The following is a 27,163-nucleotide window of genomic DNA, read 5'->3' as shown; positions in this document are numbered from 1 at the left end:
ACCCATAAAAGGAAAAATTGATAAATTGGCTTCATCAATTAAAAAAAATGTTTGCACTGCATAGGACTCTCATAAAGGAAAGGGCAAGCTACACACTGTGACGATAAAAGAATAATAAGAGGAAGACTTATGGTGATGGGACAGTTCTGTCTTCATTGTGGTGGTAGTTACACAAATCTATATGTATGATAAAATTTTATAAGCAACACACATACAAATGAGTGCAGATAAAACTATCGAAATCTGAATAAGCTCTGGATAGCACCAATGTGAAATACCTGCTCTGATGTTGTGCTATAGTTATATAGGACATCACTATTGGGTGAAACAGAATGAAGGGTACATGACATGGGACCTACATGGATATATTTTCTGACAACTTCCTGTTTATTATTTTTTTAATATTAAATATAAATAACAACTTAGTTTTAAAAGGAATGAATACCTACCCGCCGATTTGTGAAGACAGAATAACATTCTTTCACTAGGATTGCTTTGATCATGTCTGGATCCGTGATCGCCAACACAGGCCGCCGACCATCATAGAACCTAAATTGGGAAAAAAGAGCTGATTAAAATGACCAGGACAGCCCAGGTGGTGTGGCTCAGTGGTTGAGCGTCAACCTCTGAATCATGAGGCCACGGTTCAATTCCTGGTCAGAGCACATGCCCAGGTTGTGGACTCGATACCCAGAAGGGTGTGTGCAGGAGCCTGTGTTCAATGATTCTCATCATTGATATTTCTACCTCACTCTCCCTCCGACTTTGTTCTTCTTTCTCAGGATTGCTGTGGCTATTCGGGGTCTCTTTTTTATTCCAGATGAATTTTTGGAGAGTTTGTTTTATGTCTTTGAAATATACCATTGGTATTTTAATGGGGATTGCATTGAATCTGTAGATTGCTTTGGGTAGTATGGACATTTTAATGATGTTGATTCTGCCAATCCATGAACATGGTATGTTCTTCCAGTTGTTTATGTCTTCTTCTATCTCTTTTTTCAATGTCCTGTCGTTTTCCGAGTACAGGTCTTTTACCTACTTAGTTAAGTTTATTCCTAGATATCTTAATTTTTATGGTGTAATGGTAAATGGGATTGTTTTTTTAGTTTCTCTTTCTGTGAGTTCATTATTGGTGTATAGAAAGGTCATAGATTTCTGGGTATTAATTTTGTATCCTGTTACATTGCCGAATTTGTTTATTCAGGTGGTGTTTTTGTGGGAATTTTCTATACGAGTCTTTATAATTGTTTGTGTGTTTCAAATATTTCATTATCAAGTTATCAAAAAGAAAGTTAAATTAGTAAATAGATGAAGGCCAGTAAATTATCTGAGAACAGAAAAAAAAACATACACACCCAGTTACTTTAAAATATACTTTTGAAGATATATAAAAACATAAAAAATACATATGACAAAGTATTAGATGAAAAGTGTAGACATACTGATCACAAATACAAGAAAAATATGTCTGCAAATACAAAAGACTTGGAATGTAAAAAAAAAAATAGAGTAGAAATATGAGTGATTTCTTTGCCCTATTTTCTAAAGTGTGTTTACTGGTTTACAATTGCTTAAAGGAAGTATTTTAACTATTAGAGAGAAGTCCTTGGTTGGTAGAATCAAGTTTAGAAATATTTAAAACAAAGGACAAAGAGAATAAAACATACAAAGGAGCATGCACTATTCATTTAAAAATCTTTTCTTTTCATTATATTTATTCTATCTGTGGGTCCTAAGTGGGCCTCGGGCCCCATGTAGGAGACATCAGCCAGCAGCAGGGCCACTTTTAACACACACACCACACAAGCTAACTCTTTCTGGGATATTTCCCAACCTGGCCATCTCCTGGCTGGTTTACTATAAGTTGAATTACATGAGGTTTGCTATAAGTTTAGTAACACTGTCCTCTAGCATTTTATTTTTTACTATAAATCATTTCATTAACTAGAATATAATGGGAGGTTTTCCACAAGTCTTATCTATTCTTTCTTTGGCTCCTCAGAGGACTTTCTAACCATTTTGTGATACCATTTAAAAATGGATGAGGACCCCTGCACTTAATGCTGCCCATTTCCAAAAAATCTTCTGAAGCTCAGAAGGTGTAAGGGGGTGTCAAGTACATTTAGTGTTGAAGCAGTGATATAAGTAATTGTGGTGGCACTTAGATTGGTCAGATTGATTGAATATATTTCTTGGATGATTCCCTTCTCCCCATCGTGTTTTTCCAAAACACCTGGGTGGAAAGACACAAGGTTTTGGGTAACCCTCTACCTTAATGACCTCACACCAGCCTTAGAGTTTGTTACAATACCAGGCAACATTCAGATTCCTGGGCTCCAGCCCTGACACTATGGATTCGGTGCTGCTGGGGACTAAACCCCAAGAATATGCATGTTTAACACACTCTCCAAGCTGGTGCTTATACACACCCAAGTGCGAGAACCACTTTCTAAAGAATGAAAGTGACTCCATGCTGAGCTCACAAGTGGTCAATGTTGGGAGGGCAGTTGGAGCTGGGCCAGTGGTGACCCAGTGCTGTGTGTTCCCTCTACTCCATCACGTAGCCTTTCTGGACCCTGCCAGCTCAGTAGAACCTTATTGTTTCTGAGGATTTGAAAGGGGATGAAACAGTACTGAGAAGCAAAGCCTTTCCCCCTTTGCTTCTAGGACACAACACCACGTTACACCTCTCCTGCGGCTCTCACCACACCTCCAGCAGCTCCGAGTGGGAACAGCCGCTGCAACTGGCCAAGGCCACTTTGCAAAATCCTACATCTCTTCAAAGTCAGTAGAATAGGGTAGGTAACGCAATACTTGTATAAACTAAACCTCTATTGAGAAGTCTTGGCTTAAACATTTTTTAAAACCCAAACTCCACATGTGTGGAGGAGGTAAAAACAAAGCCAAGCAGACATGGTTTCCCATTCTGTTTACCTAGACCCATGGTCGGCAAACCGCGGCTCGCGAGCCACATGCGGCTCTTTGGCCCCTTGAGTGTGGCCACGAAGTTTCAATCGCACTTTACGTGCAGGCCCACACGTGGTATTTTGTGGAAGAGCCACACTCAGGGGGCTGCAGTTTGCCGACCACTGACCTAGACCCACAGCCCTTTTTCAAAAGGATATAACAAATCAAATTTAAAATGAAGAATTTTGGATTTTAATGAATAGTCAATCATGTGGGTAAGAGATTATGACAGACATTTATGAGGATAGTTCAGGGGTGGGCAAACTTTTTGACTCGAGGGCCACAGTGGGTTCTTAAACTGGACCGGAGGGCCGGAACAAAAGCATGGATGGAGTGTTTGTGTGAACTAATATAAATTCAAAGTAAACATCATTACATAAAAGGGTACGGTCTTTTTTTCCAATAGTTTTATTCATTTCAAACGGGCCTGATCCGGCCCGCGGGCCGTAGTTTGTCCACGGCTGGTTTAGAAGGATCTGCCCTGGCCAGGTGATTCAGTTGGTTGGAGTGTTGTCCTCTACAACAAAAGGTTGTGGGTTTGATTTCTGGTCAGGACATGTGCAGGAGACAACCAATCAATGTTTCTCTCTAACATTTCTCTCTCTCTCTCTCTCTCTCTCTCTCTCTCTCTCTCTCTCTCTCTCCCCCTCCCTCCCTCTTTCCCTTTCTCCTTTAAAATCAATAAAAACATAGCCTCAGGGTAGGATTTTATTAAAAGTTTGAAAGAAGAAGGGTCTGAAATAATGCATTTCATTCAATTAAAAGAGACCTAAGGGAAGGAAAGTGGAGACGAGGGGAATAATGAGACACTGGACAGAAAGTGCTGCCAGGAGTCCCTAGGCCATCAAAGTCTTCAGAGAATGATAACCTGCAACTCCCCATCCTGATTCCGAATGCAGCCTAGACACCTGGTGACATCTGGGGTCCTAGAGGACAAGCCTCCAAAAGCTTTACAATAGGCTTTGAGCTGAGATTGTCCTCCACACCAGGGAAGCCCTCATCATAACAGCAAGTCTATCCAATGGGAGTTTCCCAAATACTCACCCCCACATGTTTCCATACTTTTTAAAACAGTCCATGTCAAAAGTCCCAAAACCCTGCAAGGAGAAACAAAATTAGATTATTAACCTAAATGTACTGAACTCTACTTCTAACTGGGACCAATATTACTCAAATCCCTGGAAATTAGGCTTACTGTCTTTCACGGGCAGGTAGAAGGAAGCTCTTATGCAGAGGTGTCTTGGGGAACAGAGAGAAAATTGAGATGTTTGAAACACAGAATAAAATCACTCTTGAATTTTCTCCAAGTAGTGTTGACACTCGACTTGCCCTTGTTTATGATACTAAGTAACTCCTTGTCTTTCTAAAGGGTTTTTGTTGTGCATGTGTTGTCTCTAGAATCTCATAACCCCAGAATTATTACCTCCATAGACTCCAGAAGTGAAGCTGAGGGAGAGTAAGAGTGACCTGCACACTCTTTGACCTCCTGGTCAAGCATCCTTTTCATTTATCTCATGAGCCCCAGCAGCATTAGGAAGTTTAAGACACCAGGGACCACTTTTAGTCTAGCAGGTTTAAACACGTCTAAGGCATCTTTGTTGAGTGGGAAGTGAGTGAGTGAGTGACTCGCTTTCCAGTTTTCTACCTCAACACAGAAAAGATTGGTAAATGTCACCACTCCAGAAGGACAGAGCAAATTAAAACACTTTCTCTGTGTTTTCACTTCTGTAATTAAAAAAACACATCTTCCTGTTGCTAAGTTTCAGATATTTGATATTTTAATTATGCAAAGGAAGGTCCCAGAAATGTGGGTCTTGGGGTTGGTCTGGGGAAGGTAGACAGGAAATTACTGTCTTTTCAGTAGGGAGAGTTCTTAGACTAATAAAGGCATTGAGACCTCACCTGGGAGAATGAGCATCTGAGAATCAAGCCTCTCTCTTTCAGGAAGAAAATCTGAGGCAGAGAGCAGCCTGCACAGATGACTCTGCCCGCTGGCCTAATAAACATGAGCTCATAGCTTTCTGCCCTGGGCGAAGCATTATGGCTGTATTAATCACAAAGGCTCTGCCAAAATTCACACTCCATGTGTCACCTAGGACATTCCATTCAGTTAATTTTAAAAATATATATTTTTTATTTATTTCAGAGAGGAAGAGAGAGGGAGAGAAATATCAATAATAAGAATCATTGATTAGCTGCCTCCTGCACGCCCCCTACTGGGGATAGAGGTCACAACCCAGGCATGTGCCCTTGACCAGAATCAAACCCAGGACACTTCAGTCCACAGGCCAACGCCCTATCCACTGAGCCAAACCGGCCAGGGCCATTCAGTTTAATTTGATTTTAAAATAATTTTGTCAAATCATCTTTTTTCTAGTAATTTCATATAACTCTGCTTTTTGGTTTAGTTTCTTTTTTTAAAAAAACCCTAACTTGGGCTGCCTAATACACTGACGTTCCAAAGCTATCCAAGAGGAGTCAAGAAAGGGCTACCTAGAGCCATGGTCGGCAAACTGCGGCTCGCGAGCCACATGCGGCTCTTTGGCTCCTTGAGTGTGGCTCTTCCACAAAATACCACGTGTGGACGCGCACATACAGTGCGATTGAAACTTTGTGGCCCATGCGCAGAAGTCGGTATTTTGTGGAAGAGCCACACTCAAGGGGCCAAAGAGCCGCATGTCGCTCGCGAACCGCGGTTTGCCGAGCCATAGCTTGCCGACCACTGCCAACTCCATAGGACCTTATTGATATAAGTAATTGTGGTGGCACTTCGATTGGTCAGATTGATTGACTAGGTCAGGGGTCCTCAAACTTTTTAAACAGGGGGCCAGTTCACTGTCCCTCAGACCGTTGGAGGGCCAGACGATAGTTTGAAAAAAAAACTAAACGAATTCCTATGCACACTGCACAATCTTATTTTGAAGTAAAAAAACAAAACGGGAACAAATACAATATTTGTATTTGCATGTGGCCCGCGGGCCGTAGTTTGAGGACCCCTGGACCAGGTCCTAGAGCAGTGATGGCGAACCTATGACACGCGTGTCAGAGGTGACACGCAAACTCATTTTTTTTGGTTGATTTTTCTTTGTTAAATGGCATTTAAATATATGAAATAAATATCAAAAATATAAGTCTTTGTTTTACTATGGTTGCAAATATCAAAAAATTTCTATAGGTGGCACGGCACCAGAGTTAAGTTAGGGCTTTTCAAAATGCTGACACGCCGAGCTCAAAAGGTTCGCCATCACTGTCCTAGAGCGTATCCTGTGAGCAGCACAGTCTAACTCTGGCACATCCGACTTCATGGGGCACTCCCAGGCGTCCCTCATGCTTCTCTCCTAATCCTAAGTGTGATTCTGTCTTCCTGGGAACCTGCACCTCGCAGAAAGAAAATACTCCTCACGATGCTCACAAATAGGGACAAGGTGCGAGCTGGATCAGCTGAGAGTTCTGCTGCCCCAATGAGCCAACCCCTGAGGCTCCTGACAGCGGACACTGAGCCTGGGGTAAACCTGGCCTGCGCAGGGCGGGGCCTATGGTGCCTTTTCTGGAAAGTGTGAAACCTCAGAACTTCCTCCTGAGCAAGGCCCTTTTACTAGGGAACTCAGCTGCGATTTGGAACCATAAGAAGCAGAAGAAGAAGGCCAAACAGCACTCACCTGGCGGTAGGCCAGGGCAGTGCCCACAAAAGGTAGGGGTGTCGGCCCAGGGATTCCCAGCTTCTTAAAAAGTCCATGTGTATAGGTCCCATATCTATTAAATGAAAGAGAAAGCCCGGTTACAGATTATGGATCAGGTCCTGGGGCTGGCCAGTCACTGACTCAGAACTGCAACAGCCATAGGGAGTGAACATGTCGGTGATAAGCAGTAACAACAACTCCCACAGCAATAATTACCATGGCAAGTCAATTAAACCCGATTCTGCTTCTGAACTTTCAACATGTTACATAAACTCTCAAGGGAGGCCAAGCAATTGAGTGAATGTGTCAGCAACAATGATCCCACCTTGTGATCTGGCCAGGTGTCTAAACCACATAGTTCCATATCAAGGCAGAAGGTGGGCTAAATTAACTTTTCTTTCCAGCTTCCTCTTTTAGGCAAAGAAATGCTGCTTTTGGTGCAAATAAAGGGGCTAACAGGAAAGCCAATCATTTTTATTGCACTTACATTGTGTTGCCAACAGAGGGCATTGCCTACTCTACAGCTACTCACTCATGGTGCAGCTGCTGTACCAGTGTCTTCTAAGATGACTATGTTGTTTAGTCAGTGGTGCCAGTGTCTAGTGACAGACCCAGACCACACAGTGTGACTTTGGTGGTGTCCCTATCCCCAGGCTTCAAGCAGATGAGATGCCTGCACTGTTGCCCTCTTATTGACCTCCTGTGAGACCAGGACCAGGAGTATCTGGTAGAAATATTCTCCCAACCCATCCAGACTGCTACCTGGATGCCTCTCTTGTCATCACTGGCTCGCAGTCTCGCTTACTCACCTGCACTGTGACATTAAGATAACTGGCTGGGCAGGTATATTTAAAAACATATGTACAATCTATGTCATAGAAGTATATATTTGTACAATGGACTCATATTCCTGATATTATTCTAGAAGTATGAGATTAATTACACACTTTTGCAGCCAAAAATTCTGAACCAACAGCGCTTTTTTTTATCCTTCAGAGAGAACATGCTAGAAAGAGTGTTATCTCACTAAAAAAATCTAGGATTAAATGGAATGAAATTAAACATGACCAATTAAATTTAAAATGTCATCAGACAGTATATATGTTGCCACAATAAACTATTTATAAAATTTCTTTCATAGAATTGAAACAAAGTGAATATTTTCTCTATTCATGTCGTCATGATTTCCTACTTTTAATGAAAGTGAAATTGAGATAGAGATCAAATAGGACTTGGAGGGAGCCTTCCCTACCCATATATACAAAATGACTCCTTCCCCAACCTGTTTCATGATGCCAGGAATCTCATGCTTGAAAGGAAGCTAGATGGTTTGATTCATCCTCCTGTACTGTAACTTAATGGAAAAATATTTAAATCCAAAATGGCTTTTGAGCTCATGCCTGTGTAGGCAGTTAGCAGATTTCATATTGCTATGAAAAGTAAATCTCTATAATGATGCCAACCCTCCCCAAAGACTAGGAGAAAAAGGTTAAAGAAAAGAATACAATTTCAAGATTTCTGCTTAGTTTCTTCTGCTCTAATGTTTTCTCACTTAGGGGTAACAGTTCCGCCTTTTAGGGAGTGTGGAAACTAATTCTTAGGAGGCGAGTGTCAGGGGAGACAGAATAGAGGAAAGAGCGAGTGTGAAGCGAAGGTGGGACAGTCTCCAGGCCTCCCGCCCTGCCCCCCTCCCCCGAAGTCTGGGGTGCACCCTCATACATGGTGCCAATTATGCCAGGCAGTGGGAAGGAGGAAGCAGGAGCAAGCCTAGTGACACAGGGCCATTCCTTGTACACATCTCTAGCAGCAGACACCGAACGGGAAAGTGAAGATAATGAGACAAAACCCCAGGCCACTCCCTCCTGCCTCCAGGATCCCTGGAGCTGGGAAAGGGGCAAGGACCCCACTGCACAAAACTGAGCTGATTTTGATCTGCCTCTGTGAATTCTGGTTGATTAGCCTTGGCCTCCCCAAACTGTCAGTCAATCAGAAAATCACCCCCAGGAGCAAGTAATGTCAGCAAACCCTCCAGACTACAGAAGCTGGGAGTTGGGTGAACATGAGATGTCTCTCCTTCAGTAGGTCAGGGTAAGATCAGTAATACCTCCTTTGGTGTATGTGCACCCAACACTTAAGCAATTACCCCTCTGTTAACTGTTGGGTCTCCAAAATAGAAAAGGGGAAGGGAGGCCCGATGAGCTCCCCAAGTCCAAGATTATAGAGGCCATGAGCCTGGACAGTAACTCACAGATAGAGGAGCACCAGGCTGGCAGCCAGGAGAATCCAGGTTCCTGTGGAAAAGCTTGGGATCAGGTCCATGGCCACTTTCCTTCCAAGATTTTCTCCTCTGAGTTTTCCTTGTGTTGGTGTGTGCTCTTCTTAGCAGGTCTGTGTGTTGAGAGTTTCCCTTCCCAATTCCTGGATAGTCTGTGAGACTGGGTGTTTATATACTGGAAGAGGGGGTGGGGCTTGAGCTTCAGCCAATAGGGCCATCTGTGCCCGAACTGGTATGACCTCTCCAACTTGACAGTTGGCAAAGCATCATGGACACTCCCACTTTTATCTCCCTTGAGTTCATATTCTGTGGGAAATCAGTAAACAACTCCATTTTATCGGTAAGCCCAAAGGTGACAGCAACTCAAGTAGAGCCACTGGCATTGTATCTTTCAACTGCCCTTGACTCCATGGCTGCTTGCACTAAAAAAATACTTGAAATCCTTTAAACCAGCTAGGTCTACAGATCTTTACCCATGAAGTTTCCTTTGCTAAGAAGTGTCTCTGTGCAACTAGAAGGCTCCTACTCATCCTTCAAAATTCAGCTCAGACAGAACCCCTTCTATTGGAGTCTTTCCTAACCAACTTCCCTGAATAAATACAACCTCTTCCTCCTCAGGGCAACTTCTATTCTTTGCAGAAAATTTTATTATTGTCTTTGTAACATACCCCATCATTTTTTTTACATTGTTTCTGGCACTAGACGGTTTTGCTAAGTGGTTAGAGCCGTGGTCTGCAAACTGCAGTTCTCGGGCAAACTGCGGCTCTCGAGCCACATGCGGCTCTTTGGCCCCTTGGGTGTGGCTTGTCCTTAAGCCTTAGGAGTGCCCTAATTAAGTTAATAATAATGTACCTGCCTATATAGTTTAAGTTTAAAAAATTTGGCTCTCAAAAGACATTGTAATCATTGTACTGTTGATATTTGTCTTTGTTGACTAATGAGTTTGCCAACCACTGGGTTAGAGCATCAGCCTGCAGAAGAAGGGTCTTGGTTAATTCTGGGTTGGATTCTGGTCAAGGGCACGTACCTCAGTTTGCAGGCTTGATCCCTGGCCCCAATTGGGGTGTGTGCGGGAGACAACCAATGGATGTGTCTCTCTCACATTGATATTTCTCTCTCTGTGCCTCTCCCCCTCCCTTCCATTCTCCCTAAAAACCAATGGGAAAAATATCCTCTGGTAAGGATTAACAACAAGACAAACAAACAAACAAAAAACTCATTGTTTCTGTAAATTATGACTTATAAATTGACATGTAGCTACATAAACAGCCTGTTTGCTTAAAAGATTCTAGGAGGAAAGGAAGCCTTGAGGCATTTCCATTTCAGATTTGCTCACTTTGGACCCTAAAATCAGGATAACAAAAACCAGACCATCACTTGACTGGCTCCAAGATGGTTATTGAGAAGACTGTGTTGACTACCTCAACAGAGAGCCCACAGCTCACTCCTTCTCTCCCTCTGGTTTCCTTTGATCTGCTTTCCCCTTTCCTGCTCATAAAAACCCCTGCCTGCACTGAGATGTGGAGGTGGTCTTTGTGACATTAGTCCATTGTCTTCTCAGGCTGGCAACTCTTGAATAAATCAACTTTCCTTGCACCAGCCCTTGTCTCTTCATTCTTGGCTTTCAGGAGGCAGGCAGGTGAACCTGGATTCAATATCCACCTCTCTACTGTCCAGCATCACTGTTAGTCTCTATACAAAGTTCCCTTACCAGACAAGAGCTTCTCAAGGGCACATCCTGGGTACTATTTTTTAAAATATATATTTTATTGATTTTTTACAGAGTGGAAGGGAGATAGAGTTAGAAACATCGATCAGCTGCCTCCTGCACACCCCCTACTGGGGATGTGCCCCCAACCAAGGTACATGCCCTTGACCAGAATCGAACCTGGGACCCTTCAGTCTGCAGGCCAACACTCTATCCACTGAGACAAACCGGTTAGGGCCTGGGTATTATTTTCCATTATGTCCCTAGTGTCTAGCAGAGCACTTTATGTATAGTGTGTATTGAGAAATGTTGGCAGAGTTGAGTAGGTAGAAGTAATATTGCTGGGTTCCCTGCATGTCCTTTCCTTGCAGCTCTTTGGTGACCACTCATCTTACTAGATGGTTAATACAACAAGAGGGCCTGGCTATGCCTCAGCCATCATTGCCGCACATTCAGGCTGATCCCTGCCCCCAAAGGAGAGGCAGGACATGGTCAAGATGGCGATGGCTACACCAAGCTTATCAATTCATCCTGCTTCCTGTCCCACCCCTCAGAGGGTCCTGCACTAGACAGAGGGTTAGACAGATTCATTACCGAAGAATGGCTCCCACCCTCTGGAAAGACTGCAAGTCCAAGACCAATGGGTGTGAAGAGGAGAACAGCAGCTGGATGGCCAAGGGAATCCTGAACACCATAGCCACCACTGACACTGCAAATGTCCCTCCGGGCAGCACGCATTGCACAAGGACTCCAGAAACGGCATGTGTTTTTCTCTGAGGCAAGGGGGGTTAGAGAAGATGGCTTCCTTGTTTTTTGACTAGTGGGGGTTTTCTAATGGGCTGTGAAGAGCTGGTAGGTGTAGGGCTGCAATAGCGTCAGTGTCACCTGTGAACTTTCTGCCACATTCCTGATGCAAGAAATCCAAATACTGAGGGTCTGGAAATTCTACCAGCTCACTGTCATCCCTCAGACTCATGTTCTGTGTCTGCTTGGCTGGAGAAACCATGGATTATGTACAAAGGAAACCTTAAATGTTCTTAAAACTCAAAGAAACAGGAGACATTTAAGCTGTTTGTGTACTTCCTTCTCTTTTTATCTTTGCTCACTTTCAGCCCTTCTGCAGAAAGTGATACTCATCTGTCACCAATTCTTTAGATCCCTCTGGCCAGAAATTCTCCAGGGTTACATGAAACGGGATGGAGTGGGTGGATGTCTCATTAGTACAATGCAGGAAGTCCCAACTATCTCACCTACTTCCCTTTATTTATTTGGAAGCTTGTTATGAAGTTTGAAATTTCTACCATCGTAGTTTGTCTTCTCTGGTTAAGGTTTTCTCCCAGAGGTACCTGTTAAATTCCATAGCTCCACTGGAAAGTGCAAAGCAGGAATACATTTACTCATCTGTGCATTGACTTAAGGCCAAGTGCATGAATGTTATGTGGAGTTGTCATGCCAGGCTATGGGCTACAAACCATACAGTCCCCATCCTCAAGGGCAAGGATCCTGAGTCTTATATTCCATGTTGGCACATAGACTGAACACAGCAGGCATAGAAACTAATCCTAATTGACTGAGCCCAATCAACTTGCCCATCTCCTCCACATCTTTTTGCCACATCTCCACCAATCACAGGCCCAGCCACCAAAACTTAGATACCAACTTGTTGCTGGGAATTGGCAAGATCAAGTTTTACTTTACTGCGAGTTGAGTTACAGGCACATCATCTTGCTTTCATTTGTATCCTGTGAAATTTGAATCTAATGCACAAATAATTTCAGAATAACTCTGCCTCCTCATGCTCTGAGCAATTCTCTCGGCCAGTGGATGTCAGGACGGGCTTCCCAGAAGAGGTGCCACTGGAGCTAACATTATAAAAGGACAGGAGTATCAGCCTAATGGTGCTCCTCACATTCCTGAGTCCCTGACAGCCTGTCCTATTATACTGATATCTGAGCCTAATGCTTCCTTGAATGTTATTTGAGATTCAACTTTGACCATTTGCTAAGGAGACCAAGAAAGCAGATAAGCCATTCTCTGTTGATGAGGACATTATGTTTCTCAGACCTGTATAATTACTTTAACTTTGTTATACTAAAATTATCTGTTAATTATTCAACTTGAATAATATCTGGGTCTTAGTCATATTTGTACTGTAAGCATTTAGAGCAGAGTTCTGGAAGAAGGTGATGAGCTCATAAGTGCACGCACGAGTAGATAAGAGGCGTGGGTTATGTGGGTGTGCTTCCAACACATAATGCATTTTTTTACACTTTAATGCAACTCTTAGTATGTAAGTCTTTTCTTGTTAGATGTTTCCTTCTGTGGGATGTTTCCCCTTGAAGAGCAAGACCATTTGCATTGTTTAGGACACGGTGCTAGCTACATTTTAGTCCTAAGGAATGACTAGCCTATGAGTCTTGGGATATATTCCAACCTGCTAGACCAGTCCCTAAGGTGAATAGGGCCAGGGAGTGGTCATATTAGGCTTAGTTATGAAATCAAGGCAGTTATGTTTGATTTTAGCGAAAGAATAAAGCAGTTATGTTTGATTTTAGAGAAGAATAAAGCATATTAGATGGGATAATAGAAGTTTTGTTTCCAAAAAGAATATATAAAGGCTTTGTGTATGGGGGAGTGAATTAATAGTCAATAATTATCAGATGAACCCTACCTTTTCCTTGTTTGGATGTATCCTGCAGTTATGGCTGAAACCAAACAAGTAGCCAAAGGCCAGGATAGGTACATTAGTTATTAATGCACTCTAACATATTATCCTAAAATGCAACAACTTAAAACAACAGGTAGCCAGACGGGTATGGCTCAGTGGTTGAACATCGGCCCATGAACCAAGAAGTCATGTTTGATTCCCAGTCAGAGTACATGCCTAGGTTGCATGCCCGATCCCCAGTAGGGAGCATGCATGAGGCAGCTGATCAATGATTCTGTCTCATCATTGATGATTCTAACTCTCTTTCCCTCTCCCTTCCTCTGTCTGAAATCAATAAAAACATATTTTAAAAAATAAAACAACAAACATTAATTCTGTCAGTTTCTTGGTTAGGAATCCAGGTATGGCTTAGCTAGAAACTTCTGGCTCAAGCTCTCTCATGAGGTTGCAGTCCTCCTGTCAGGCTGGGCTGCACTCCCATCCTAAGACTTGAGTGAGGGATGATTTACTTTCAGATCAATCTAGGTGGTTATTCACAGGAGTTAGTTCCTCACACGCTCATGGCCTGAGTTCATCATTGGCTCTTGGCCATAGGCCTCCCTCAGTTCTTTCATACCTGGGTTTCTTCATAGGGCAGGTCGAAACATGGCAACTGGCTTCTTTCAGAATGAGTGAGGGAGAGCAGGTGCCCAAAATCGAAGCCATAGATGTTTTAAAAAAAAAAATTTTTATGAGTTTATTTGAGCCAAACTGACAACTTATGCTGGGTAGCATGATCTCAAGTGCTTCAATGAATATCGGTTTTGCACTTTCTTTTGTGCATTTGAAATTAAGGAGGAAATGTAAGGAAGATTACATGAAGGTGAGAGAAAGCAAGGCAGGGATTGGATTATAGGATATTTAAAATCATTTGCTCTCTTGAAGGTGGGTAAATCTTAGAAGGGGGGATCTGAAAGGATAGTTCATTCATTAGAAGGAGGGGGTCTAAATTGAGGCAGTTTAAACAATGGACATGGCGTGCTTAGGAAAAGGATAAACCTCTTAGTAAAAAGCTATATGGCATGAGTACTGAACGTGACCTGCCCAGTTAGGAATTTATGGTCAGATCATCCTGTGAGGTTACTTCCCATAGAACCTCTTTTTAAATTCACAATTCTGCCTTTTGGTCATAAATCAAACGAAAGGATGCATTAATGACCAACTTTTTAGTCAAAGCCAAAGATTAGACTTTTTGTGGGGTTTTTTTGTTTGTTAGTTTGTTTTTAAATATTTCTTTATTGGTTTCAGAGAGGAAGGGAGAAGGAGAGAGAGAGAGAAACATCAATGATGAGAGAGAATCATTGATTGGCTACCTCCTGCACGCCCCCACTAGGGATTGAGCCCCGCAACCCAGGCATGTGCCCTTGGCTGGAATCGAACCTGGGACCGTTCAGTCCGCAGGCCGACACTCTATCCACTGAGCCAAGAGGGCTAGGACAAAATTAGACTTTTTGTAACCTTATCTCAGAAGAGGCATACCATATCTTTTGCCATATACTGTCTTTTAGAACCAAGTTGTGTGATCCAGCCCAAACCAAGGAGATGGGATAACACAGGTGTGTAACTAACAGGAAGCAGGGGCCATTGGTGACCATCTTAGAGGATACTCCCACAGATGTGAAACCAAAAGAATGTCAAGTGTCACATAAAATCAATCCAGAGAATTATAAAAGAATGCTTCATGTCTAGCTCATTCGATGAGGACAGTACCAACTTGACCCAAATCAGATAAGACAGGATAGGAAATGAATATTGCATGCCAGTTACACTCAGGACTTCAATGTAAAAATCCTAAAAAAAAAAATCATCACACTCCAAATCCATCAGTGATAATACACCATGGCCAAGAAGTTTGATTTGGCCCTGGAACTCAAGGGTGGTTAACAGAAAAAATACAAATATCAATGATCACATTAACCGATTAAAAGAGAAAAGTCATATCATCTCAGTACTTTTAAAAAATATATATTTTATTGATTTTTTACAGAGAGGAAGAGAGAGGGATAGAGTGTTAGAAACATCGATGAGAGAGAAACATTGAACAGCTGCTTCCTGCACACCCCCTACTGGGGATGTGCCCCGCAACCAAGGTACATGCCCTTGACCGGAATCAAACCTGGGACCCTTCAGTCCGCAGGCCAACGCTCTATCCACTGAACCAAACTGGCCAGGGCTCAATACTTCTATTTGATGATACTAAACTCACATTAATGATATGAAAAATCTTAAATTACTCATACTAGGGATTTCTTTAATCTGATAAAAACATCTACCAAAAACCCTAAATAAAATATTATCATTCATAGTATAAAAACATTATTTTATATCATTTTATTTATTTTAATATACTTTTTATTGCTGATCGTATTACAGATATCTCCCATTTACACTCCCCCCCCCCACACACACACACACACTTTCCCCCCCTCCTTCAAGGCCCTACTCCCCCCTGTGTCTTCACTGCCCTATTGCCCATATCCGTGGGCTATGCATATAAGTATTTAAGTTCTTTGCTTTATCTCTACTGGTCCCCCCAACCCCACATCAAGGTATGTCAGTCTGTTCCATGCCTCCATGTTTCATTCTGTTCATTAGATTCCACAAATAAGTGAGATCATGTGATATTTGTTTTTCTCAAATTGGCTTATTTCACTTAGCATGATATTTTCCAGGTCCATTCATGCTGTCCCAAAGGGTAAGAGATTCCTCTTTTTTACAGCTGCATAGTATTCCATTGTGTAAATGTCCCACAGCTTTTTAAAATATATTTCTTATTGATTTAAGAGAGGAAGGGAGAGGGAGAGAGAGATAGAAACATCAATGATGAGAGAGAATAATCGATTGGCTGCCTCCTGCATGCCTCCTACTGGGCATCAATCCCACAACCCAGGCCTGTGATCATAATGGAACCCAAGACCCTTCAGTCCATAGTTCGACGCTCTATCCACTGAGCAAAACCAGCTAGGGATCCCACAACTTTTTTATGCATTCATCTACTGATAGACACTTAGCTGTTTCCAAATCTTAGTGTTGTAAATAATGCTGCTATGAACATAGGGGTGCATATATTCCTTCTGATTGGTGTTTTGTTTTTTGTTTTTTAGGATATATTCCCAGAAGTGGGATCACTGAGTCAAATAGAATTTCCATTTTTAATTGTCAGAGGAAACTCTATACTGTTTTCCATAGTAGCTGCACCAATCTGCATTCCCACCAGCAGTGAACTAGGGTTCCCTTTTCTCCACATCCTCACCAGCACTTGTTTGTTGATTTTTTTAATGATAGCCATTCTGACAGGTGTGAGATGATACCTCCTTGTGGTTTTAATTTGCATTTCTCTGATGATTATTGACTTTGAGCATTTTTTTCATATGTCTCGGCCATTTGTATGTCCTCTTTGAAGAAATGTCTATTCAGGTCTTCTGCCCATTTTTAATAAATTTTTTTAATTTAATTTTTTTCATGTTTATTGTTGAGAGTATTACAGATGTCCCCTTTTGCCCTCCACCCAGTTCCCACCCCATTCCAGGCCTTCATCACCTTATGACTCTGTCCTTAGGTAAGATCTTTGGTTAATCTCTTCCCACCCACCCCCTTTCCCTCTGAGATTTATCTCTGTTCCATGCTGGTCCTGGGTCTTGGGCCTTTTATTGAAAGGTGTGGGGTTCCCTGACCCAGCTGCAGTTTGTTTGACAGATTTTTAGCCTGAGAAAGGTCAGGCCATTTATATGCAAAAGTCTCTGCACAGCTTGGGTGGGTTTGTAAATTGCGTGGGGCGGGGTCTCAGGGAATCTCAGGGCAGAGCAAACAGTGTGGGCTGCCATGACGGGAACTCAGATCTGACTGCAAGTCAGTCCTGCAACAGGGGAGGTCCCAGTATAAGAACCATGACCCCTGGGAGCACCTCCACCTGGGAGAAAGCCCCAGAGTTCCTGCCCCATGCCGGACAATCCAGTCCCTCCATGTATGTGTCTGGGTTCCCCGGCACTGGAGCTCAGAAGCAGCAGACTGGGTAAGTTTGTGCACAGGTCCTTTAAGAGAAACACTTGTGATTCCAGCAGCCTCTGTGTCACTGAGCCCCAATCCCTGCTAGTTTTTACAACCCATCGTTATGGGGACTTCTCTTCCCAGCTCTGGAAGCCTGGGCTGAGGGTCTGGAGCCTTGCTCCCCATGGGCGGCCTCCACAAAGACCATCTCCCTCCTGATTAAAAAAATGCACACATTGCCGAAACCGGTTTGGCTCAGTGGATAGAGCGTCGGCTTGTGGACTGAAAGGTCCCAGGTTCGATTCCGGTCAAGGGCATGTACCTGGGTTGCGGGCATATCCCCCGTAGGGGATGTGCAGGAGGCAGCTGATCGATGTTTCTCTCTCATCGATGTTTCTAACTCTCTATCCCTCTCCCTTCCTCTCTGTAAAAAATCAATAAAATATATTAAAAAAAAAAAATGCACACATGGGTGTCGGACCAGCCGGCTCAGCGGCTCCACTCCTCTGCTAGTCTCAATGTGCTTTTTTCTTTTTCTTTTTTTTTTCTTTTTTTTTTTTCTCTGTCTTTTTTTTTTTTTAATTTATTGCTTAAAGTATTACAAAGGGTATTACATATGTGTCCATTTTATCCCCCCGCCCTAGACAGTTCCCTAGCCTCCCCTACCCCCCAATGTCTTATGTCCACTGGTTAGGCTTATATGCATGCATACAAGTCCTTTAGTTGATCTCTTACCCCCCTACCTCCTGCCCCCCAACCTTCCCCGGCCTTCCCGCTGCAGTTTGACAATCTGTTTGAGGCAGCTCTGCCTCTGTATCTATTATTGTTCAAAAGTTTATAATGGTCTCTATTATCCATGAATGAGTGAGATCATGTGGTATTTTTCCTTCATTGACTGGCTTATTTCACTTAGCATAATGCTCTCCAGTTCCATCCATGACGTTGCAAATGGTAAGAGTTCCTTCCTTTTTAGAGCAGCATAGTATTCCATCGTGTAGTGCTTTTTTCTTTACTTCTCTAATTGTAGGACTTCCATTCAGGTGGTTCTGAATGATGGTTGTTCTGTATTTTAGTTGTAATTTTGATGTGAATATTATGCAATGTTATCGATCAGTTTTACCCCCAATAAATTTAATTTGAAAAATAAATAAAGTGAATGGCTCTTTTTAATAAATAAAGTGAATGGCTCCTGTGTGAGGAGCCACTGAATTCATAAATGTTTAGAGCCTTAACTTCCTGGATTTCTTATTAGGGCTGGTGGAGTCTGCCCAGCTGTGACAGCACAGGACCCGGAGCAGGCCCACCACACCCACCTTTCCCCATCCTGGTGGGATCTTAAAACCCCCATTGGTTGAAATCCCTTTCACCCTGCTCCTCAGGTGGGGCAGAATTTGTTTCTAAACAGTTCCCAAAACCCAAAGGAACCAAAAAGGAGCAGGGAGAGCTCATTCTCTTCTCACCAGCACGAGGTATTTATAAAGTTCAGTGGAACTTCAAGGCAGGCTCAGAATGAGAGGGAGGAGAAGGAGAGGCTACTTCAGTTCAAATTTGTCAAATATCACAGTAATACTTGTACATCCTAATGCAATATGTAAAAAATCATTAGTGATGCCAAAAAATGAGAAACAAAATATCAAATTTTAAAATAAAGGCTGAGTCAGTAGGTTAATTTTATTTACACACCAAGATTCATTTAGTTCATTACATACCTGCTGCAGGGACCAAGTGTTCTCATTCTGCAACTTACCCTGAAAAGCATCAAAAAATGAAATGAGTTCATGGGTGAGTAGAGAGATGGATAAATAGGTGTTAAACCAAATTAAGAAATTCTAATCATATGCCTGGCCAGTGTGGCCAGTGGTTGAGCAACGACCTATGTACCAGGAGATTATGGTTTGATTCCTGGTCAGGGCACATACATGGGTTGCAGGCTCAATCCCTAGTAGGGGGCTTGTAGGAGGCAGCCAACCAATGATTCTCTCTCATAATGTTTCTATCTCTCTCCCTCTTCCTTCCTCTCTGAAATCAATAAAAATATATTTTAAAAAAGAGTTTAAACGTCTTTCAAACTTGCACTCTCTCACGTCCAACACCCTTACCCTAACCAGATTCTCATAATCTCTTACCCAGATTAGAACCAGAGGCTCCTGGCTGATGTTCTTTCAGAGGGCAACCTTTGCACATCTAATCAGGCTGTGCCCAGGATTGACTCTCTCAAATCGGGCACTGCCAGTGCCTCATCCGGGTGAGAGGTGACCATCCCAGTTGTGTTCCCAGTGCCTCTCCTCAGACCTCACACTGCCTCAGACTGGAGTCTTTGCAGGTCCATGAGCAACCCCTACTACCCAACCCCTTCCCATGGGTTTTTTGCTCATGCTGCTTTTCCTGTCTTATTCTCTCCCAATTGCCTCATCTGTAAGATTCCTCTCAGGAACTTGAACATGGTGGTTGAACACATGCATTTACTTCTGAAGCCTCCAGAAACCCCATAATATGCAAGAAAGGGTTTTTCTTAAAAGCCACAAGTCCATGGGGACAAAGGAAACCAGAAGTAAATGTTGGAACCTAGAAGTAGAGTAGGAAAGAGTCATCACAAGCTCTTCATGCCAGACACCATTCTAAGCACTCCCCTTACTCCTCAAAATAGCTGTATGCAGTGGCTACTCTTATTTAAATCAGCCCACATTACAAATGAGCAAACAAACGCACAGAAAGTTTGAGTCACGTGTGCAAGGTACCATTGTTACTGGAAAGGGACTGGCCCTGAGTGGGTTTGCCTCAGCCTGTGCAGTGTGTGGGTTCTTGATGTTGTGTTAGAAAGATTTCACAACACAAGTCCCGGTGGGTTTGAGAGTATATTTATTAATGCTGGGGACAGCGAAACAAAGGAAGAAATGAGGGTAGAAGAAACAGCGGGGGGGGGGCGGAGATGGTTGGGGGTGGGGGGGGCTAGGCGGTGATCTACTTGTCTCTCTAGAAAAGTTACAGGAAAAGAAGTGAGCCAAGGCGGGGCTGCTGTCAGCTCACTGGGAAGGGAAGGTCACAGTGATGGAAGTGAGCTAAGGTGGGTCCCCTGTAGCTCACTGTGAAGTCAGAGAAAAAGGAGGCTTTAGAGACAGATCAGGGGGTGAGTCCGGTTGATGCTGCCCATTGCTCCCCTGGTTGTAAGTCTCATGGGGACCCTTAGAAATAAAAAGTTCATGCCCAGAGGGGGTATGGGTGTGCTCCAGAGCAAGCCACATTGAGACTTTGTCCTGAGAGCTTTTTATTCGTGTGTGTGTGTGTGTGTGTGTGTGTGTGTGTGTGTGTGTGTTTTGCAGGTGAGAATCTTAGGGGAGGGTTTCAGTTAAATAGTCATCATCTTTCCAGGTGCATTTTTGATATACTGATGCATTAAAATGAGTGTATAGGGGAGTTTCTTCATAATTCGTTGGTCTGTTTACTGTTCTACTTTTAAATCAGGTCTGGCTGGCTTTAATGAGGGTTTTGTTATTTGTTCCCCAACTTCACCTGTTTAGCTGGCACACATGGCATTAATTGGGTCTCTGTTCTCTTTTCCCACTCCAGGGTGATTTAAGCTACGTATTTTCTGGTTAGGGAGGAGGGTGTGAATCATTTGCTCTCCAGTGCCCTTGGTTGGGGAAGGGAAGGGAAGGTCTTGAGACTGACAAGCTGGCTGTAAATTGCCCAAACTCTTTGGCCTTGCCTAATTTTCTTGTCTCCGTTTCCCCATTCTACTTGCCCAGTAATTTTCCTAATTTTTTACTATCCTGCTATATTCCCTCCTCAGAGACTTCTATCCCTAAAATCTTTTAGGGTTGATGAGGGAAGATGATCTATTTTCAGTAACTGTTTCCTGCTGCCAGTGGCTGTAGCCCCCCTTCGCCGGCCCTGGGTCGGATATGGAAGTCTCCCCCTGCCTGATCTAAGGGAGACAAGGGAAGGGGATCTGAGACTGGAACAGAGAGACCATTGGCTGATTATTGCAAAGTAGGGATGGGCTGGAGTTCCAAGTTAAACACGTTTCAGTCATTATTTCTTCAAATAGTTTCTCAGTCCTTTGCTCTCTCTCTCTTTTCCTTCAATACCCCAATGAAGTGGATATTGGTATGGTTAATGTTGTCCCAGAGATGCCTTAAACTATTTCTAATTTTTTTTCTATTTGCTGTTCTGATTGGGTGTTTTGTGCTACCTTGTCTTCCAACTTGCTGATTTGATCCTCTGCTCCATCTAACCTGCTTTTGATTCCTTCTAGTGTACTTACTCATCATTTCAAATATGATAGTCTTCGTTTCTGACTGCTTCTTTTTTATAGTTTCTTTATGGCATTTTATGCTTACTCTCATTTTTAAGTTCTCAATGAGTTCATCTATTCTTCCCCTAAGTTCCTTCAACATTCTTATAACTTGTTGCTTTGGACTCTGTATTTGGTGGACTGCTTGCCTCAGTTTTATTTCATTATTTTTCCTGGAGATTTCTCTTGTTCTTTCATTGGGGGCATGTGTTTTTTGCTTCCCATTTTGGTTGCTTCTCTGTGTTTGTTTCTGTGTGTTAGGTAGGCCTGCTATGCTCCCAGTCTTGGCAGAGTGGCCTTATGCTGTAGATGTTCAGTAATGCTCAGTGGCACAGTCTCCATGATCCCCTGAGCTGGGTGCTCCAGGATTATTCCTTGTGTGGGTTATGTAAGCCTTTTACTATCATAGTTAAGTCTTGATTGCTATTGACACATCTGTGGGTGGAGTTGACCCTCAGACTGCTGATTATGAGGATTGGCGCTGATCACAAGCTGCTGTGTGGAGGCTGATCCAGGAAGCAGAATCTGCCCCAGCTGCGTCTAATCCTCGAGACCTCCCTTTGGGTTTATTACTTTTGGAGCTAATCAGGTCAAGCTCTGTTGTGGTCTGAAATCAGCCACCAAGTGTATTGTTTCTGAAATTTTTTTAAATGGACTCTGGTGCTGGTTAATGTCAGACTGCCTGTGATCAGCCCTGGCTTCCTGTTAGGAGCTACAAAACACCCCATGGTTGGTAGTTGCCTATGCTGCACTGAGGTGAATGTGGGAGGGGCCATGCTACATTCCAAAGCTGGCTGCCATAAACACCAGGCCAGGGACAAGTCAGTAAGAGGCCCAAGTCTTTCCAAGACCCACCATAACCTGCTGGCTGCCCATTGGGCTCAGCCACTGAAAGCGCCTCGGGTGGTATGTCAGTTGTATGAGGCAGGATCTCAGTGAGTCACCAGATAGGGGGGAGTGGTGTTCAACAGGTTTATATGGATTGAACTCAGCACCAGTCCTGGGTCTGAGGCTACTTAGCGAAAGTCTCAGGGTACACACCAAGGAGAGTCACCACCTTTATGGGGCCTGTGGACTTTTGTGGTGGGGCAGGGTCTCAAGGAGTCATCAGGTGGAGCCAGTAGAGTTCATCCGACTAAAGCAGATTAAGATTTGACTGTGTGTAAAGAAGGCTCTGCACAAGAATGCTGGCTCCTGTTGGGTGCATGGGAAAATGTCCCTCACCCTAAAGCCACACAACTCAGAGTCTTCCTGTATGACCCCAGACACTCTCCATAGCTGCCATCGCTCTGCCGGAGCCCAAGGTGAGCACCTTCGAGCAAGATTTTGTGTGTAACCCTTTAAGAAGATGCCTAAGTTTTCTGCGGCGACCTACCGTCTCACCCAGTTGGACCTAATCCCCACTGATTTTCACAGCTAGATGTTTCGTAGGCTCCCTTTTCTAGCACTGGTCCTAGGGGGTGGGGAGTCTGGCATCTAGTGGGGGCCTCTTACTCCTCATGAGGGACCTCTGCAGCTGAGATAGCCCTCCAGATTCTCAACTGCTGCATGTGGGTGTGAGGCCAGCCCATTTCTGGCATCTCTGCCTTCCAACTGGTCTAAGCATGGATTCTTTGTATCTTTCAGCTAGTCCCCAGATGGTTATCCAGTTTATTGTTCTATAAGTTGGTTGTAATTTTGATGTGGTCATGGGAAGAGGTTAGTGTAACTTTTCACCTCAGCTGCCATCTTGAATCTTCTACCCTTATTTCATCTTTGTTCATCAGTTGTTATGGTACCAACTGTAGAAATAAGAGACATAGCACTTTTGAATGCACACAGATGCTCAAAGAATATGTAGCTTTTTAACTTTTCATAAATGAGATCGTCATCCCCATGAGTCCCTAACTGGGGTAAAACTGGGGTGGAAGAAATTTTTATTCCATAAAACAACTTCTTGGTTTCATTTGGGTAATAAACTTCTCTAAGTTTGGCCTTGCTAACTCCCTCTTTCCCTGCTCCTCTCAGAATGAAATTGGGATATTTGGGGATATGAACTGTGGGAATGGAAAAGTGGGCCTCAGACCATCACCCCATGCACCCAACAGGAACCAGCGTTCTTGTGCAGAGCCTTCTTTATACACAGTAAATCTTAATCTGCTTTAGCCAGATGAACTCTACTGGCTCCACCTGATGACTCCCTGAGACCCTGACCCACTGCAAAAGTCTTGCAGGCAATATATTTTCCTTGTCCTCGCTCTGCAGAGGGTCTTCAAGGGTCTACTGTTGCATTCATGGTTCTATGAGGCCTGAGAGTTTCCCTTGCTAACCTGGAGCCTTCTAACTGGCATTGTGGGCCCAGCCCCACCCTCCACCCAACCTTAATGAGAGAGCATATTCACTGCTCTGTGTATGAGGATTCCTCTTAGCCCTCCTGTGACATCCATGTGCAGGCCCAGAGGCTCCCCTCAGATCCTGTTATAGGCTGCATTGTGTCCCCCACCCCCAAAATTCATATGTGGAAATCCTAACCTCCAGCACTTCAAAATGTTCCTGTGTAGTTGGAGACCAGGCTTCTAAAGTGCTAATTAACTTTAAATGAGAGCATATGGGTGAGTCCCAATTTATTATGACTGGTATCCTTATGAGAAAAGGAAATTCAGACACAGACAGGTACAGAGGGAAGACCATGTGAAGATACAGGGAGAACATGGCCATCTGGCAGCCAAGGAGAAAGGCCTCAGTAGGAACCAACCCTGCTGACACTTTGATTTTGGACTTCCAGCCTCCATAACTGTGAGAAAATTAATTTCTGCTGTTTAAGCCACCAGTCTATTGTACTTTGCTACAGCAGCCCTAGCAGACTAATACAGATCTAGTCTCCTTTTCCCGTAGGCCAGAAAAAGGGTGTCCAGGGGCTCAATGATTGTACAATAATTATGTTTCTATCTCTACAATTAAATTATGAAATCATCTTGGGTAGAAACCATGATTTATTCACTTCTATACTCCTGGAGCCTGAGAGTTCTATACCTGGCATGGAGGTTTTGAATGAGTATCTGAATGAAGAAATCATCTCCGCTTTGTACAACCACCCTCAAATTTAATAAGATTGTGGATAGCGGCTACAGTGTTTGGACAGGTTCAAGCCTTGGACTAATGAGAGGGCACAGTCCTCTCATGGCCACATCCAAGTCCCAGCTTGGAGGGCAGAGCCCTCCCAGCACAAATATAGCCAACAACTATAGTTGTAAGCTTGAACCTACGGTCCAAACACGTGGCCCCACATGTCTGAGTGATGTGGGCTTGATAGAGTTCAGGTGCATGTAATTGACTAGGATCGAAACCTACAAGAATGTTGTAAACATCTTGACCACGCCCTTACTTTGCCTTGTGGAATCTGGCTATAAAATAAAAGACACGGCTTGTAGTCCGTGGCACTGTCTCTCTCCATCAGAGAGGGAAGCATCCTGCCAAGACCCAGCTTTCATTCTCTTGTCTGTCTTCTCTCAATCCTTCACTGCCCCCACTCGGGCTCACCAAACCTGGCTGAGCTGGCACAGCACATAAGGTGCCCAATGTGGGGCTGAGTATGCCACGGCCGTGCCAGCCCACGACATAAGATGGAGAGTGCAGAGGTAATATCACTCTGTAAATAGTCCAGTTTAATTAATCATTAGTACCAGTTTCTTATGTCATAACAGGAAAGTCATATGCACAATTCTGAATGATAGCTTTGCTGGGTAAAATAATCTTGGTTGTAGGTTCTTGGCATTCATCACTTTGAATATTTCTTGCCACTCTCTTCTGGTCTGCAAAGTTTCTGTTGAGAAATCAGCTGACATTCGTATGGGTACTCCCTTGTAGGTAACTGAGTTTCTTTCTCTTGCTGCTTTTAAGATTCTCTCTTTGTCTTTTGCTCTTGGCATTTTAATTATGATGTGTCTTGGTGTAGTCCTCTTTGGATTCCTTTTGTTTGGGGTTCTCTGCGCTTCCTGGACTTGTAAGTCTATTTCTTTCACCAGGTGGGGGAAGTTTTCTGTCATTATTTCTTCAAATAGGTTTTCAATATCTTGCTCTCTCATCTTCTGGCACCTCTATAATTCGGATGTTGGTACGCTTGAAGCTGTCCCAGAGGCTCCTTTACACTATCTTCGTATTTTCGGATTCTTTTTTCATTTTGCTTTTCCGGTGGGGTGTTTTTTGTTTCTTCACATTTCAAATCTTTGACTTGATTCTTGGGCTCCTCTGGTTTGCTGTTGGGAGTCTGTATAATATTCTTTATTTCAGTCAGTGTATGCTTAATTTCTAGTTGGTTCTTTATCACAACATTGAGGGTCTCATTAGATTTCTTGAGGATCTCACTATATTTATCGGCGTCTCACCAGTCTTTTCGAAGGCCTTACTAAGTTTATCGGCGGCTTCTAGACAGTTCTTGAGAGACCTTAAAAGTGTGGTTTTGAGCTCTATAGCCTCCATTTCTGTCATTTTTGTCCTGTTTCTTTGTCTCCGCATTTTTTATGCTTTCTTGGTGCACCCCCTTGTGGTCTTTGTGCGCAGTCTTGTTGTAGTTAAGCCTTGATTGTTGCAGGTAATTCTGGGGGGGATTTAACCTCCAGGACAACTGGCTGTTAGAATCAGCTGTGTCTGCAGTGGGAGAACTTGTGTCCTCTAGGGAGGTGCTAATCTAGCCTTTGCCTAAGGCTATCCCACAAATGCCTCTGTGCAAGGCTTGGGCAGGGCGGGTCCCAGGGGATCAACAGGGCAGGCAGAGTGAGCAGTTATGGCTGCTCTCAGTCCCGTCCCCAGAGACTCTGCCTCTCAGAGTCCCAGCAACCGCTGCAAACCTCGGAGAGAAAGCTGCCCTTGAGTTCTGACCGATGCCAGACAGTCCCGCTTCTCCCGTTTGAGTCTGGGTCCTCAGAGACTCACCCGGATCTGGAGCTCAGAGCCTGAGACTCCCTCCCGATTGAAACAGACAACCGCGCCCTCAGCCGCCAGCCCGCTCCGCATGCATCTCCGCACCTTTGTATTTTCCGCACTGCGCCTCCTCTGAGTCTCGGTATGCTTTTCTCTTTCCTTCTAGTTGTAGAATTTCCCCTCAGCCAGCTTTCCTGTGGTTCTGGGTGATGTCTGTTCCGTCTTTTAGTTGTATTTTTGAAGTGGTTGTGCGAGGCAGCAATCTCCAGTGTTTACCTATGCCGCCATCTTGGTTTCTCCCCTGGGTCACCACACTTGTAAGTTGCAGATCTGGTTTATGAATTCAGAAAGAGCCTTCCATCTCCATCATCACATACTACTGGCAGTGGTTATCTTTACCCTCCCATCAGGACAGCTGCTGGGACCCTACCCCTTTATATGTGTGTATATACAGTCATGTACATACACAAACATCTACCTACCTAGCTATCATCTATCTATATAGAAAAGCATGAATTTTCCCAATACATTCCCTTCCAATCTCTATGTCCACAGGGCTCATTCTGGTTTTCTCTCTTTCAAAATCAGTGACAATCCTTCTCTGATAGTGAGAAGCATGATTTTCTTTCTTTTTTTAATTTTATTG

General features: G+C 43.6%; 1 protein-coding gene across 1 annotated transcript in view; it reads right to left on the bottom strand.

Moving 5' to 3' along the window:
* The window catches only part of LOC308517927 (cytochrome P450 3A12-like), a gene marked incomplete at both ends in the record, with an annotated part of 109,519 nt that overhangs the window by 34,572 nt on the left and 47,784 nt on the right, over positions 1-27,163 (bottom strand). The window contains 4 exons of the mRNA XM_081089474.1: positions 450-549; positions 4,012-4,064; positions 6,627-6,720; positions 8,896-8,966. Of these exons, the coding sequence (XP_080945600.1) occupies positions 450-549; positions 4,012-4,064; positions 6,627-6,720; positions 8,896-8,966 (318 nt within the window). Of the gene's footprint in view, positions 1-449; positions 550-4,011; positions 4,065-6,626; positions 6,721-8,895 lie in introns of the transcript that reaches the window.

This window comes from Myotis nattereri (assembly GCF_964212035.1).
Source record: "Myotis nattereri genome assembly, chromosome: 4".
NCBI lineage: Eukaryota > Metazoa > Chordata > Mammalia > Chiroptera > Vespertilionidae > Myotis > Myotis nattereri.
The sequence above is the reverse complement of the archived record's forward strand: the minus strand, read 5'-3'. Positions and strand labels throughout refer to the sequence as shown.